The sequence below is a fragment of the Talpa europaea genome (assembly GCF_964194135.1).
Source record: "Talpa europaea genome assembly, chromosome: 6".
Classification (NCBI taxonomy): domain Eukaryota; kingdom Metazoa; phylum Chordata; class Mammalia; order Eulipotyphla; family Talpidae; genus Talpa; species Talpa europaea.
The window spans coordinates 41,346,692-41,360,885 of NC_140072.1; the positions used below are offsets into that span (position 1 = coordinate 41,346,692).

The 14,194-nt window shown below is 45.6% G+C and overlaps 2 protein-coding genes across 2 annotated transcripts in view; one reads left to right on the plus strand and one right to left on the minus strand.

Annotated features, from left to right (window-relative positions):
* Nucleotides 1-3,330: 3,330 nt before the first annotated feature.
* MTLN (mitoregulin) lies at nucleotides 3,331-3,637 on the minus strand (the record flags this gene model as incomplete). The annotated part of the gene is made up of 1 exon (XM_084235673.1): nucleotides 3,331-3,637. The coding sequence occupies one exon, from the start codon at nucleotides 3,635-3,637 to the stop codon at nucleotides 3,467-3,469; it is 171 nt and encodes a 56-aa protein (XP_084091799.1). The 3' UTR covers nucleotides 3,331-3,466.
* Nucleotides 3,638-9,387: 5,750 nt separating this feature from the next.
* Nucleotides 9,388-14,194, plus strand: part of LOC311171918 (two pore channel protein 2-like) — a gene marked incomplete at both ends in the record, with an annotated part of 33,396 nt that continues 28,589 nt past the window's right edge. The window contains one exon of the mRNA XM_084234955.1: nucleotides 9,388-9,462. Within this exon, the coding sequence (XP_084091081.1) occupies nucleotides 9,388-9,462 (75 nt within the window). The remainder of the gene's footprint in view (nucleotides 9,463-14,194) is intronic.

Below are 14,194 nucleotides of genomic sequence, written 5' to 3' on the forward strand. Positions count from 1 at the left end.
ATGCGTCCTACCCGATCCGCCGACCTAGAAACCCAAAGGCACTCTCAGAGCTGGCCGGACGGTGCTAGCTGGTGGAGAGCCAAAATGGGGGATCCCTCCAAAGCCCACGAGTCTGCCTTATATCAACCTGGCTGCTTAACCCCACCCTCAGGTCCCAGCCACCTTCCCTTTGGTGGTGATGGGATTTGGAGTTCCCAGTGTCTTTGGCTTTGGCCTGGGGTGGGGGTGGAGTCCACAAAGCCTGTATGGAATTAGCTTTAGGACATCCTTTTCCCCCTAACAGTACAACAGGTAATTTCATTCCACAAGATCAACTGCCATGTTATTTATGTGCTTTTTCTTCGAGTATAATACAAAGTGATAATTGTGTACCTCAATCCACCTCACTGAATTTTCACATTGAATACACACCCTGTAACATTATCCACATTAACACGGATCATTACCAGCACCCTAGTAGTGTTCCTCTACTGCTAGTCCCTATCTACCCGCATTCATCCCCTGTATCAACCACACACTACCCTAATTTCTAACAGCAAAATTTTTTGTTTTGCTCTTTGGAAACCAAACTGTAGGATGGGATCATGCCATGTGTATTGGCATCTTGTCTGGGTTTTCAGAAGTTTTTGAGCTACATCAATATCATTGTGTCTAAGTGTAGTTTGTTCATTCTCACAGCTCTGATATTTCATTGTACTACATAATCTAAAATACTCATTCCACTGTTGCTGGGCATATGGTCTAGGCCTATTATATATAGTGCTATTTATATGTGAACACAGTATGAACATATGTACACAATGCTGGTACACAGGGCATGTTTAAAGTCCAACTGTAGTAAAGAGTTGCCTATTTCCCTGGCATTACACTCTAAGGGCAGTGTATGGGATTTGTTCTTATCCTTGATACTTGGTACTGCTTTTTTGCAGCTAATGTCTTTATTTGGAATTTCTCCATTATAGCTCATAATACTTTTCACTTAAAGAATCCTAGTATTTACACTTAAAATAATGAGAAATAATGTGCTATAAAATATTTAATGTAAAATACTTTATATGACTAACTTATTAGTGATGAAATAAGCAATAAGAAAAATTACATGAGAAAAATCACCATTTATGAAACCTTTATATTAAATTTTAAAGTCTAAAAAGAAATTGGGAAATCCTATATCTGATTCATGAGGATTTCAATATTTTAAATAAAGTTACAAAAGTATATGAGGAATGAGGAGGGATAGTTTGTTACTCTTGTTTACTTCAGGTGGAAAGATGACTTTGATTTCACACATTTTTGTAACATATTCAGAGTTAAAACCATTTATTCTTTGTGAATCCTTGATCAACATTAATGGGAAGCTTACTAGAAATGTATAGTCTCAGGCTCCACCGCAAACCTACAGAATCAGAATCTGTGTTTTAATAATAACCCAGTGTTTAGTATATACATTCAAGTTTGAGAAATACTAAAGTATTCATTGCTTTTTTTTTTTTTTTTTTTTTACTGTTATGCTCAGCATGGTCACCTTAACACTAGTTATTACTTTTCTGTAGTCATCCTTGATACCATTATAAAAATCAGAGTAACCTAAAACAAGAGATTTGAGATGAGGTAGCAAATTGTGGCCAGTGTTTTTCTCCTAAGAACAAATTATTTCATAAAACTTAAGATTTTCCCCCATAAGTATATTAAAATGATTATCAACTTTGTACTGTTTCCTCACAGAAGACACTGAAAAAGAATTTAAGCTTCCTATATACACGCAATGCAGAACTAGTGGAATCAGATGGTTAAGAACCAACTATAGGGAGATTATAGCAGAGAATACAGAAAGTTTGGCTATTTCAGGGTCTTAAAGAAAATAATGCACCTCAAATAAAAGCGTCAAATATTTATGAGCACCTTGGTACAAAGTACTGGCTAGACCTGTGGAATAAGATGTTTAAGGCACTGGCCTAAAAGATATTATGGGCTACAGCAACTCACTGGGAAGGTAAACTTGTACCAATTACAAAAGATGGATAGTATAAGTGTCACCGGTTTACAGACTTTTCTGTCAAATGAACTATAAACAGATGACAGACACATTGCATTTAAGTTTGAGAGTAACGTCAATCAATGAAAATGTGCCAAGTTGGAATTAAGGCTCAGGTAAGATAGAAACATCATGGAGGGGAATCTGCTTGCATGTGACAAAGGGAGTGGCTGGGGCAGTCAAAAATCAAAGGCCCATGGAAAGAAGTTTTAGTAAATTGGAAAAGACAACAGTAGTAAAAATTTGGGAACTTGGGAATATTTTGTATTATGGAGACAAGATCTCTTGATATACTAAACTGCAAGGCAGGCAAGCTACTGCTTTTCCTTTTGATGAAAAAACCAAATATATTTACATTTTTTTTATTTTAAAAATAAAACTGATTCATAATGTATAAGAAGATACTTCTGTCCAGTGTTCTATACATTCATCTTCGACAAGCTGTTGGAAACAGGAAAGGCAAAAATTAGAGATTCAGAATGGTTAACTTCAAATTACTACATTGTGGGGCTTTAAACTATGAACTATAAGACCTGGAGTAACAACCAAGAAAACTGAGTCCCTGAAAGTTTGTGATGTACAGCTCTAATGAAAAAACTAGCGCCCTAACGAAGAAACAGGCTTCTGACTTTAGGCGACTGATTTTTCCACTCTCAGTAACCTGAGAATGCCGACTGGATGTTACTGGATGACAAAAACAGGAAGATGTACTGTGGCGCGACCACGAATATTATCAAAAAGAGTAATAAGATGAAAAAATGGTGGTACGAACAGTTCAGGTCTTTCTTTTTTTCCCCCTTTCTTTTCAGCACTATTAATATTAAAGTTCAACATTATCAAGATGCACTGTGGTGAGACATTAACCAACACCAAAGTGTAATTTACTGGGAAAACAACACGTCCTCTTTTCTGGTATCGAGAGGAACCTACCTCTTGGGCTCTATCTAAAATCCCTCCTGGGGGCATCCCTGGTGGCGCACGGGGTTAAGACGCAACCTATGAAGCTGCAAGAGTTAGATCCCCGGCCTGCCAGGGAGCTACACACATGGTGCAGCAGACCTCTCCTGCCGCCCGCTGCTCCCCTCAGCAGTGTATTTCAGTCCGTCTGCCTGTTCTTTTCCCCGCTCTATCTCTGGTGAATCCTCTCCAACCCCCCCCCCCCCATCTCTGGCCTGTACCCCAGTTCTTGTATGCATAAATAAATCTTTAAAAAAAAAAAGTCCCTCCTACTCCAAGACATCCACCCAACCTCACTGTCCCCCCCTTAGAGAGCTACGATAGGTACTGCTCACCGACATTCCGGGGGAGCCTGGCCAAGAAGGCGCAGAGTGAGAGACCAGCCACGCTCAGGCTGGTGCCGGAAAGGAGCCCCCGCGTGGGCAAAGCGTGGTAGCAGGGCGGGGGGGCGGCGCGGACACACCGATCGGGGTCTCAGGCCAGATCCAGCTTCTTCTGCATCACCGCCAGCTTGTCTTGCAGCCTGCGCTTCCTCCAGTCCAGGAAGCGCCTCCGCAGCCGATTTGCCTGCCAGCCCACCAGCACTCCCGAGGCGAAAGCGACCAGCACTGACACCTGCAGCGTCCTCTCGGACACGTCCGCCATCGCGACCGGCCAGCGCGCGGCGGCCTACGGCGCAGCGGCGGGGTCAAAAGGCGCGGCGCGTTTATGACGGAGGCGGAGAAGCGGAGCGGGGCGGGGCGGGGCGGGGCGCGTCGCGTCTGCCCCAGATTTAACTGGGCTTGGGTCCGGCCTCCTGAAGCCTCGCTCCGCCCTGGTTGCCCCCGTCTTTCTTTCCTCTGAGCCCCTGCGATGTTTGTTTGGGGCTTTCATCCGATTTCCCTTGCATAATTAACTAACTTGGTAAACTCAACACCTCTCCGTATTATTTTTACAGCAACAGAATGCGAGCTAGGGCTTCGCATTCTAGTAAATTTTATGAGATGCAACTTTAAATTTTATTATAGCCCATTAAAAAGTAGAGAAAAAGAAACAGGTGAAAAAAATTGAGAGCTAGATTTTATTTCACCCAATAGATGCAGAATGTTATTTCAACATATAAATTCGTATAACAATTGAGATTTTCATTTTTTATACTAAATCTTTGAAACCTGGTGTCCATTTTTTAGTTAACAGTTTGTCTTAACCTGAACAGTAGAGATACTTGATCTAGATTCCTTAAAATTTAGTTAAGAATTAGTTTCATAGGGCCTCCCTGGTTGTGCAGGCAGTTAAGCGCAGCGCTGTGAACCTGTCTGCAGCCTCTGCAGTGTGGATTTGACCCTGGCTGGTGGGGGAGATACCCACATGGCATGGCAGACCCCTCCTGTCTCTCCCGCTGCTCCCCGCTGCTCCCCTCGGCAGTGTATTTCCAGTCAGTCTGCCTCTTCTGTTCCCCACTCCGTCTCTGGTGAATCCTCTCACCCCCACACATCTGGCCTGTACCCCCGTTGTTGTATGCATGAATAAATCAATCTTTAAAAAAAAATTAGTTTCATATACCCATTTTGTTCTAAAGAGTTATATATACATTTCTCAATAACGAGGCTGAATATCACTCTGCTTCCTAGACACTTCTATGTGTGATCCTCCCATCTCTCCAATCATGTCTCATTCTTCTTCTGCCCATCCCTATGTTTTAGTGTTTTTCCAGGCCTATTTCTTTTTCCTCTATATGTTCCACCTAGAATACTCTAGTTTACACTCTCAGATCTGTAGTTTTCCAATACCTGTTAAATACCAGGTCCATATACCCAACTGCCAGCTAGATATTGGCCTGTGACTGTCCCACACGCACTTTGATTCAATAGGGTGAAAACTTACCTAGGTTGTTCTGCACCTCCATCCAGTCTGTCTCGCTGGAGAAGCTGGCTTATTTGACCACATCACTAGGCTCCCTCACCCTCTGCCTTCTGGTTGGGGAAGCTCCTGAAGGCTGTTAGAAGGGAAAAGAGTGAATCATTTTTTAAAATTTAATTTTATATATATATTTAAGCATTTATTTTTTATTTATACAAGAGCTGGGGTACAGGCCAGAGGTGCCAGAGGGTGAGAAGATTCACCAGAAACAGAGTGGGGAACAGAACAGGCAGACAGACAGAAAGCACTGCTGAGGGGAGCAGCGGGTGCGACAGGAGAGGTCGGCCAAGCCATGTGGGAATCAACCTGGCCAGCTGGGAATTGAACCCGCGCTGCAGAGGCTGCGGACAGCTTCACAGCGCTGCGCTCAACCAGCTGCACCATCAGGGAGGCCCTAATTTTATATATTTTTACATCATTTTTCATTTTTGCACAATGTATGCATTTTCATCTTGGTTATAGTCCCCATACAATTCCCACCCACCTTACTTTGACTGTAATCCCTCCTAATTATAACAAAATCAAAATCAAAATCAACAAGCAACTATAAACCAGAGACACACACGAAGTGGGGGGAGGTAGGAGGGATATAAGAGTGAATCATTTTTACCCCTAGTGTAGCTCCCTTCCTCTGATGCTGAACACTGGCCTCAGTTTCCCTCAGCCAATAAAAGGAAACAGAGTTTGAGGAAAAGAAAAGTGGTTTAATTTGTCGACAAATAGGAGGGCAGCAGACTCATGGCGGAAAGACAACCATCCTGCTCTTTGGCAGAGTGCAGGGGTATTTATACAAAGAAAATAAAAGTGGGCAAGGGTCTGCTTAGTGGTGGGGGAAGGGGTCAGCTTGCTTTTTTTAACAACTGCTGCTTAACCCTTTTTTCCTTGAAATGCAAGAAGACAAGCCTGTCAAATAAGGGGGTAATTGCAATAAATGCGGAAAGATAAACTTGTTAATGCTTATCTGTGAGACCAGTCATAAAGAAGGCAAACTTGGCAGATAAGGGGTAAATTGCAAGAGATGGGGAAGACAAACTTGTTAATTCTTATCTGACAGACCAGTCATTTGTAACTGCATCACCTCCAAGGTTGCCCTGCACTATCTATGATGTTTGACTAGAAGTTACTGCTCTTTTAAGGCAGCCTTCTCTGCATGACTCTCTCCTTCTGGGTTCTAGTAACTGCCCCCTCCCCCATCCCTACTGTCCCTTTGGATCTAAGGGTCTAACAGTCCACTGAAGCTAGTTCTGGGATGCTCACTGAATTTGTGTTTCCTGATCTCAAGGAATACTGGGATCCTGGCATGGGGAAGCTTAACAGTCCAAGAACACAACACACAGAGTGCTTTTCAGAGTGTTTGGATCAACAGGAGTTCGTGGCAACGTCTAATTGATCATGAGGTACCCTAGGTACAAAATCACTGTGGAATATATGAAGGTGCTACGCAACATGTATAGACAAAACTTTCCTAGTCTGTTAGGCAGAAATTTAACTCCATTTGCCATTGAGGAAATTCATCTCCTTTGTCTCAGTTCCAGCCTGAGCCAGGTCACAGAACAGAGGTGCTTAATTGGGGTGCAGGTTAGGTCTTTTTGTGAAAAGGACCTGCTATGAAGCCACAGGTATGTACTGTGACTCTACCTCCATTCTGTTCCCAGGGAGACCTGCAACCATTTGCCAAGGTGACTGCATTCAGGAAAGGGAAATAGCCAGAACTTCTATGGGTTGTAAGAGACTAGCTCTGAATTTATGGAGCCCTCTGCAGCCCCCAAGAGCCACAATGGTACACTAGACATAGTACAAACTTATGGTGGTCAGGTTATGTTTGAAGACATGGCTTGAGTTCAAGAATCAAAGAAGTCCTTCCAGTCTGTTTTCCACCTCCCTTTTCTGCCTTTGAGTATTCATGATTCTATGGGGCCAATTTAGATAGTCCATGATAATTTATGTTATGGTCAACTGAAAGTCTTTTGAGGAGCAAAACAACAGATTCACAGTCCTAGGGATTGGGATGTGGGATGTTTGGGGCTGGAGCATTCAGTCTACCTCAAGCTGGAACCAGCACTTTGCAGGCCCGAATTCTGAGGAACCATGGGAAGGGCGGGGGTGGGGGGTGAACTGCCGCGGACCAGCACAGCGATGGACGATGAGGCCGTCTCAGGGTTGAGAGATTGCGCAGGTTGGTCAGGGATTCGATGAATAAATGACACACAGACACACTTCAAGAGAGTGAAAATCTGAGTGCGTCTTTATTAAGCTAGTGGTCAGTATATATATGTTTTTCTAAAAGCATAGGAACAGTGAACATTAAAGAGATCAGTTTGCTCATAGATTTAGCTTAATTGACAGGGCAGTGATTTATGTCCGAAGTTACATCTGGACCTAGCCTCATTCCTAATTGGACAGGCTATAAATTCTTTCTACTGTTCTATATAATTATTTTCTAGTTGCACTAACTATCATAATTAATTGTCATGGGTGAATTTATTTTATAATGCAGTTAATATCAAAGGTACTAAAGTTAAGCACATAATAGAAAGATTATTAAACTAACAATTCTATTATAACACAGTGTTTAGTAATGTTTCATTTGCATTAACCTAATTATTAAATTAGGTATTTTTTTTTTTAATTAGCAATCAATGACCAGAAAAAGGAAAGATTTTAGAAAGACAGTTGTAGCAGAATAAAGTTTGTGGTCCTTGAGAAAGCGAGATAAGGTTCCAGGTGGTCAGCATTTCTTTTAATCATCTTTGTGGCAGCTTCTGGTGGTCATTATTTCTTGACAGGCATTCGGCTTCTCTGCATCTTAGGGAGTTTGCTGTTCTCCCCCTGCGGCGCATGGTTCCTTGCCCACACCGGACCTCAGGGACCATGGCAACAGCCATTAGCCCTGAGGGTCACTGCAGGGGGGGGGTGCAGCAGGGAACCATGCTTTCTGCCAGGTGACCAGGGCCTGCCCAAGGCTGGCCAGACGTCTTCTTCCTCTGGGAAGTGTTGTGAAGTTGGTTGGTATGAGCTGAAAAGCTCATGCTGCGCTGGCCAAGGCCCATCTAAGAACTGGCCTGTAAATATTTATTACTCTTGTTTTAAATCATGAGCAACATTTTTAATCGGGAAAGTTTCATGAAAATCTAGATTTCTGCTTTCTCTTGAAAATTCAGCAGTTCTGGCAATCCTGAGCATCCAGCAAGGCTGAATCTGGAGGGTGCCCTGGGGGAAGGAAGGAGGATCTGAAGCACCTTCCTTCACTCCAGGGCCCTCCTGGGTATCTATCTGCCTCAGGGGACTCAAAGTCCACACTCAACTCTCTCTGGCGGTTCCACTAGGATGGGGAGGGAGCCAATAGTTACCTGCACCCGCCAGTGCAGCCACTGAACATATATGAACTCACTTAATTATTTTTTTATAGATTTATTTTTTTATTTATACAAGAGCTGGGGTACAGACCAGAGGCGCTAGGGTGAGAGGATTCACTAGAGACACAGTGGGGAGCAGAACAGGCAGAATGACGGAAACACACTGCTGAGGGGAGCAGCGGGTGAGACAGGAGAGGTCTGCCGGGCCATGTAGGAATCTCCCTGGTCGGCTGGGAATCAAACCCTCACTGCAGAGGCTGCGGACAGCTTCACAGCGCTATGTTCAACCCGCTGCGCCACCGGGGAGGCCCTTAATTCTTTTTTATTTTATTTTATATATTTTTTACATCATTTTTCATTTTTGCACAATGTATGCATTTTCATCTTGGTTATAGTCCCCTTACAATTCCCACCCCCGCTATTTTGACTCTAATCCCTCCTCTCTTCCAGCTCCCCCCCCACCCCAGTGTGTCTCTGGTTTATAGTTGCTTGTTGATTTTGATTTTTACTTTATTGCAATTAGTCTTTTTCCTGGTCTCTTATTTGGGTTTTCTAAATCCCTGCTATGAGTGAGACCATCCGGTATTTTTCTTTTTCTTTCTGGCTTATTTCGCTGAGCATGATCCCTTCCAGCTCCATCCATGTTGCTGCAAATTGCATGTGTTTATCTTTTTTCATTGCTGAGTAATATTCCATTGTATACATGTACCACATCTTCTTGATCCAGTCACCTATTTGGGGGCATTTGGGTTAATTCTTAAACCAACCCTGGGAGGAAGGTCTTACTCTGGTCTTACTGACACAGAAAGACAGGCACAGTCACATGCTCCGGGCCAGCGGATGGAGCGATTTGCCGCCAGCCTGAGCTCTAGCCCTCCGCCCGGGCGCGCCTCGTCCCCGCCCCGGCTGCAGACCGCTGGAGGGAGGCCGGGAGAGAAGGGGGCCTGAGCCGGGGATCCCGCCGGAGCCGGGGATCCCGCCGCGCCCTCCGCTGGTCCTCCGCCTTCAGGGCTGCAGCGAACCGTCCCCGCCAGAGTCACGTGAAGGGCCGAGCGAAGCGCACCGAGCCGGGGCTTCCAGTTGGTTCGAGGCCAGAGTCCGCAGCTGCGGCCCCGACGTTCCCGATCCCAGACCCGCGCGATGCTCGGGGCAGGCCGAGCTGGGGTAGCGAACCGCCCGCAGACCCCCGAGGAGCCGGCCGCGCAGGAGGTAAGGGTGGGGAGACTGCTGCGGGTCTGGAAGGGCGCCCCGAAGGCTGGCGGCCCTGGCTGCAACGTCTCCAGGCCCCTGAGCTTTTGGTCTCCTCTCGCCATGGCCCCGGGGCTCTGGGCTAGACCGCGAGCCCACGCAGAGCGCAGGCTTCTAGAAATGAGGCCCTGGTGTAAGGAAGCGGGAGAGGAATCCCTCTGCTCCCGGAGCCCCTGCACTCTGGGCTGCACAGCTCTGCAGCGCACAGCTGCCTGGAGCGCACCGACTCCCCGCCCGGCCCGCAGTCCGGCATTCGGCATTGGGAGTTCGTAGAGCTGTCAAGCCCGCACCACCCAGGCCCACCCGGAGCCGGCTACCCGGGACGTGAGGCCTAGCTGGGACGGGGGGTGCAGCCGCGATCAGGACCTTGCTGGGCTCGAGGGCTCTAGTCTCCTGAGGTGCGGCTGCCCAGTCCTCGCCGCACTGCGCTCCATACTGGCGGGAAAACCACGGGGGGCCCATTGCAGGGAAACGCCCGGGAGGAAGGCTGCAGGATGTGGGTCTGGGAGCGCTGATGCAGCTCAGGCTTCTCCGATCCCTGGGGGGACAAAGTAGGTGGGCTCCACACTCGCTCAGCTGCTTTCCCTTCAGTCGGAGCTTCCTTGGAAAACTTGGAGCTTCCAAACAGTCCTTGGACTGTTTCCTTTCGCTGGACAAGAACTCAGAAAGAAAAGGAGGCAGGAGCCCTGGCTCCAATTTAGGAAATCATAACCAAATCTTAAGCGGGATCCCAAGATGAAGGGGTCTGTCATCTCGTTGAGACTCCGGTTTCCTTCTCTGTGAGATGGGGATGATAAATCACATCCATTCTGGAGTGGAACAGTGTCTGGACCACAGTAATGACAGCCGGGCTCCAGGCCCGTTCTCTAGGTCCAGTTGTGTGTGCTTTCCTTTTGCTTGCACAAGTGTGTGGGAGGCGAACAATGTTCTAGTCCCTTCTCCCTCTTCTTGAAATTGTCACTTTAGCTCCAGTCTGCTGCAATGTGGGCTTTATGGTGTTATAGAGGGTTTGAAGGGCAGGATTGTGTGTGGATTCTAAAGCTTTGTCTGGTGCACTGACTTTCTTCATTGGCTTGCTGGTCTTCCCAGGGACTTAGTCACTTCTGTGAGGTAGATTCTACCATGTCCCAAGCCCTGGAGGAACAGTTAGAGAAAAGCAGATCAAGGAGTAAAAGAGGGAGGATTCTATCCCAGCTCTTACCCAAACCAGGCTTTGCTCCCTTCAGTCTACAAAATGATGGCTCTAACTTGAATGCCTCTCTTCAGTGTGAAGAAATTATTTTTAGCTTGAGTTTGTCAGTGTCCTCCTTCAATGTATTTAATGCTTTGTCTACATAACAGAAGGATTAATAATTTGAGATCTCAAGAAATGCAAAGAGTGCTGAAAGAAAAAAAAAAAAGCCAGAATTTTGACTGAGTCTTGCATGAGGCTCACTCACTGCATACCGGTTTGAAGCTGATATTTATGTCTCAGTATCTTTCAGAGACCTACCCCAGGGGGGCAGGCATAAAAGATGAGGAGCCTGGTACCAATAGGTAATCCTCAGCAAAAGTCCTCATTTTGGGTGATAATACCTTGAGTGAGTCATTAAACAGAGATGAGCCTTCCCTCCTAGGCTCCCACCTTAGTGCTTGGTGACCACTGTGACCAGCTAACCTATTTAAAAGTGGGTCTGGGATCATTCAACAAGAACTGCCTAGCTGCCTGAAATGCGTTTCTACCCTCTCCTTTCAAGTATCATTGACCCCTGAATAATAAGGGGCTTAGGATCCCCACACGTGCACAGTTGAAAGTTTGCATAAAACTTTTGACTCCACTAAAATTTAACTACAGTGGTCCCTTGATATCTGCAGGCATTGGCTTCAGGACTCCCACAGATGCAAAAATTCTCAGATGCTGAATTCCCTTATAGTCAGCCCTATGTCTTGCTATGTACCACATTCAAGGATGTAGAACTGATGGACATGGAGGGCCAGCTGTGTTCAAGGATTGATCATGGTTTGTTTTTTTTTAATAGTCAAAGACTTTTTTTTTTAAAGATTTATTTATTTATTTATTTATTTATACGAGCGCTGGGCACAGTCAGAAGCGCGGGAGGGTGAGAGAATTCACCAGAGCCAGAGCGGGGAGCAGAGCAGGCAGAAGGACGGAAGTACACTGCTGAGGGGAGCAGCGGGCGGCAGGAGAGGTCTGCGCGCCATGTGGGACCCTCTTCCTCTGGCCAGGGAGCAGCTGGGGATCAAACTGGGCCTGCAGAAGCTGCGGGCAGCTTTGCAACCCAGCGCTCAACCGCTGCGCCCCCGGGGAGGCCCTGATCATGGTTTTTAAGGAAATTTTCTGCCTGGAGTTTCTTTTGGAAGCTACTAAAATGGCAATACACTCTTTCGTGCATTTACCAACACTTTCAGCTTTAAAATGAAAACAATCCAACATTAGTGATTTTCAGTCTTGCCATTGTTTAGAATTACTTGATGAGCTTTTAGAAATGTAGCTGTGTTCAGGCCCTACCCCCAGATCGATGTATTTGATCTGAAGGTGGCCTGGGCAACAATAACAGTGATTTGAAAGTGCAGCCAGAAATGAGAGCCTAAATCTTAGGTTGTTTCTTTGTGAATGTTGTGATCACCTCTGGATACTTTATATGCTTTTTTTAAAATCTTCTTATTCTTAAACCTGTTCATTGGGTCTTGGATTACCTTGTCTTCAGGCTTTTGGTCCCTTGATGTTCCCTTATAGTGATTTGCAGAACAGTTCTTTGCAGGAGGAAAATGTCATTTACTAGTAGGGTTTGGACAGTGTTAGTTACAAGTGGCCACAAGCTGAAATACCCACAGGGGACATCAAATAAGATAAAACCAGTGGAAAGAATCAGTTGATGGAAGAAATGGTGCTTATGGTGACTGAGAGGGCATATCCCCTGCCCAAAGAAGACCACGGCTGTCCAACTCCATTTGGTTGAGGCCACACGGCTATCATAGATTGCAAACATACCCACCTACTCTTCGCATGCCTGCCTTGGGAGGTGGAGTTGGTTTTTCCAGCCCTTAAGACCATTGGCCATAAGACTTGTTTTGGCCGATGAGATGGTGGCAGATGCGACACAGTCAGAGGCATGCCAAATACTTTGAACATTGGGGTTTGCCCTCCTGATGGTCTTGGAGCCCTTTGGCTACTGGCATGTGAAGAGCCCTGGCTAGCCTACTGTGCGATGTTCTGGCTGAGACATGTGAGTGAGGGTCACTAGATCATCCAGCCCCTTGATTGTAGAGATAAGCTATGTTGGCCCAGACTAGAGGGACAACCAGCTGACCCACAGAATTTGGAAAACAACAAATATTTGTTCAGATGACTGAGTAGCAGCAGGGTGGGTCACAAAAAGTTACTGAAATATGGCTCAGCAGTGCCAGATGTTATGATCTTTAAAGAGAAACCAGAAGTTCAAATTTTTGTGTAAGCTCCAGCTTTTAAAAAATTTGAACTTGCAGCTGATATCCATGAAGCACTCTCTGGGCCAAACAAAACACGTCTTTGCTGCCCTGGCCTGCAGGTTATTGGTCATTTTGCATTGAGGAACAGGAGGTATTTATGCTCACGCTGCATTGCCCCCATCCTCTCATTCTTCTTGCCCCGACTACAGTGCCTCCAACTCTCCTGTAAAAGCTGGTTTTTGTGTGTGTGTAGAATGTGCACGATATACTTCACAACTCAGCTGCTCCTGGCAGTCTTTCCATATGAAAATGGAAATTGCCAGTCTTCATGGAGAATTTGAAATTTGAGGTGGGACAGTATGAAGGAAAATGGAAGGGTTACTCCTGGTTTTAGGTGATTATGAGATGAGGCACCGAGGTGGGACTGGTGGTAGTGCAGTGGACAGTGAAGCCAGCAGTTTTGACCAGAGAGGAGGGCTCCTGTAGGGAAAGTGATGGAGATAAAGTTGGGGGGGCAATCATGGCACCCCTAATGCTAAGCTAGGGGTTTTGCATTTGATTTTGTGGGCAAGATGAACAAAGAAAAGTCACTTGAAGCTCTTGAATGGGGGTTGCATGGGAATGCAATGGTCTATTCTCTCCTGGGCACCATGTACCCATAACCTATGGGAGGTAAGGAGGAAGGCAGAGAGACAGACAGAAGGTATAGTGCTTGTAGTGACAGGGAAAGCTGACATGGGGAAGAATCTAAATTAAATAATTAATTAAAATTTAAATCAAATCATTTAAATTTCTAGTAAAATTAAGTTAAAATATTTACCTTAAGTTATAGTTACTCATATATTTATTTATTTTATTTTTAAAAAAGATTTATTTATTTATGCATACAAGAGCTGGGGTATAGGCCAGAGATGCAGGAGGTGGCGGTGAGAGGATTCACCAGAGATGGAGTAGGGAGCGGAACAGGCAGATGTGCTGAAATTCACTGCTAGGGGAGCAGTGGGCGAGATAGGAGAGAGGTCTGCTGAGCCATGTGGGGTGTTCCCTGGCCAGGGATCAAACTCCTGACTCCTGCTGCAGTGGCTGCAGGGACAGCTTCATAGTGCTGACGCTTAACCCCTTGTGCCACCAGGGAGGCCTCTACTCATATATTTAAATAAGACACATTGTTTCTGTTTTCAAATCACTCCTATCAACAAAATCACTCCTATCAAAACAGTTTATTGTTTGTCAGGGTTCTTGTTGACTGACTTAAAGGTAACAGGGACTT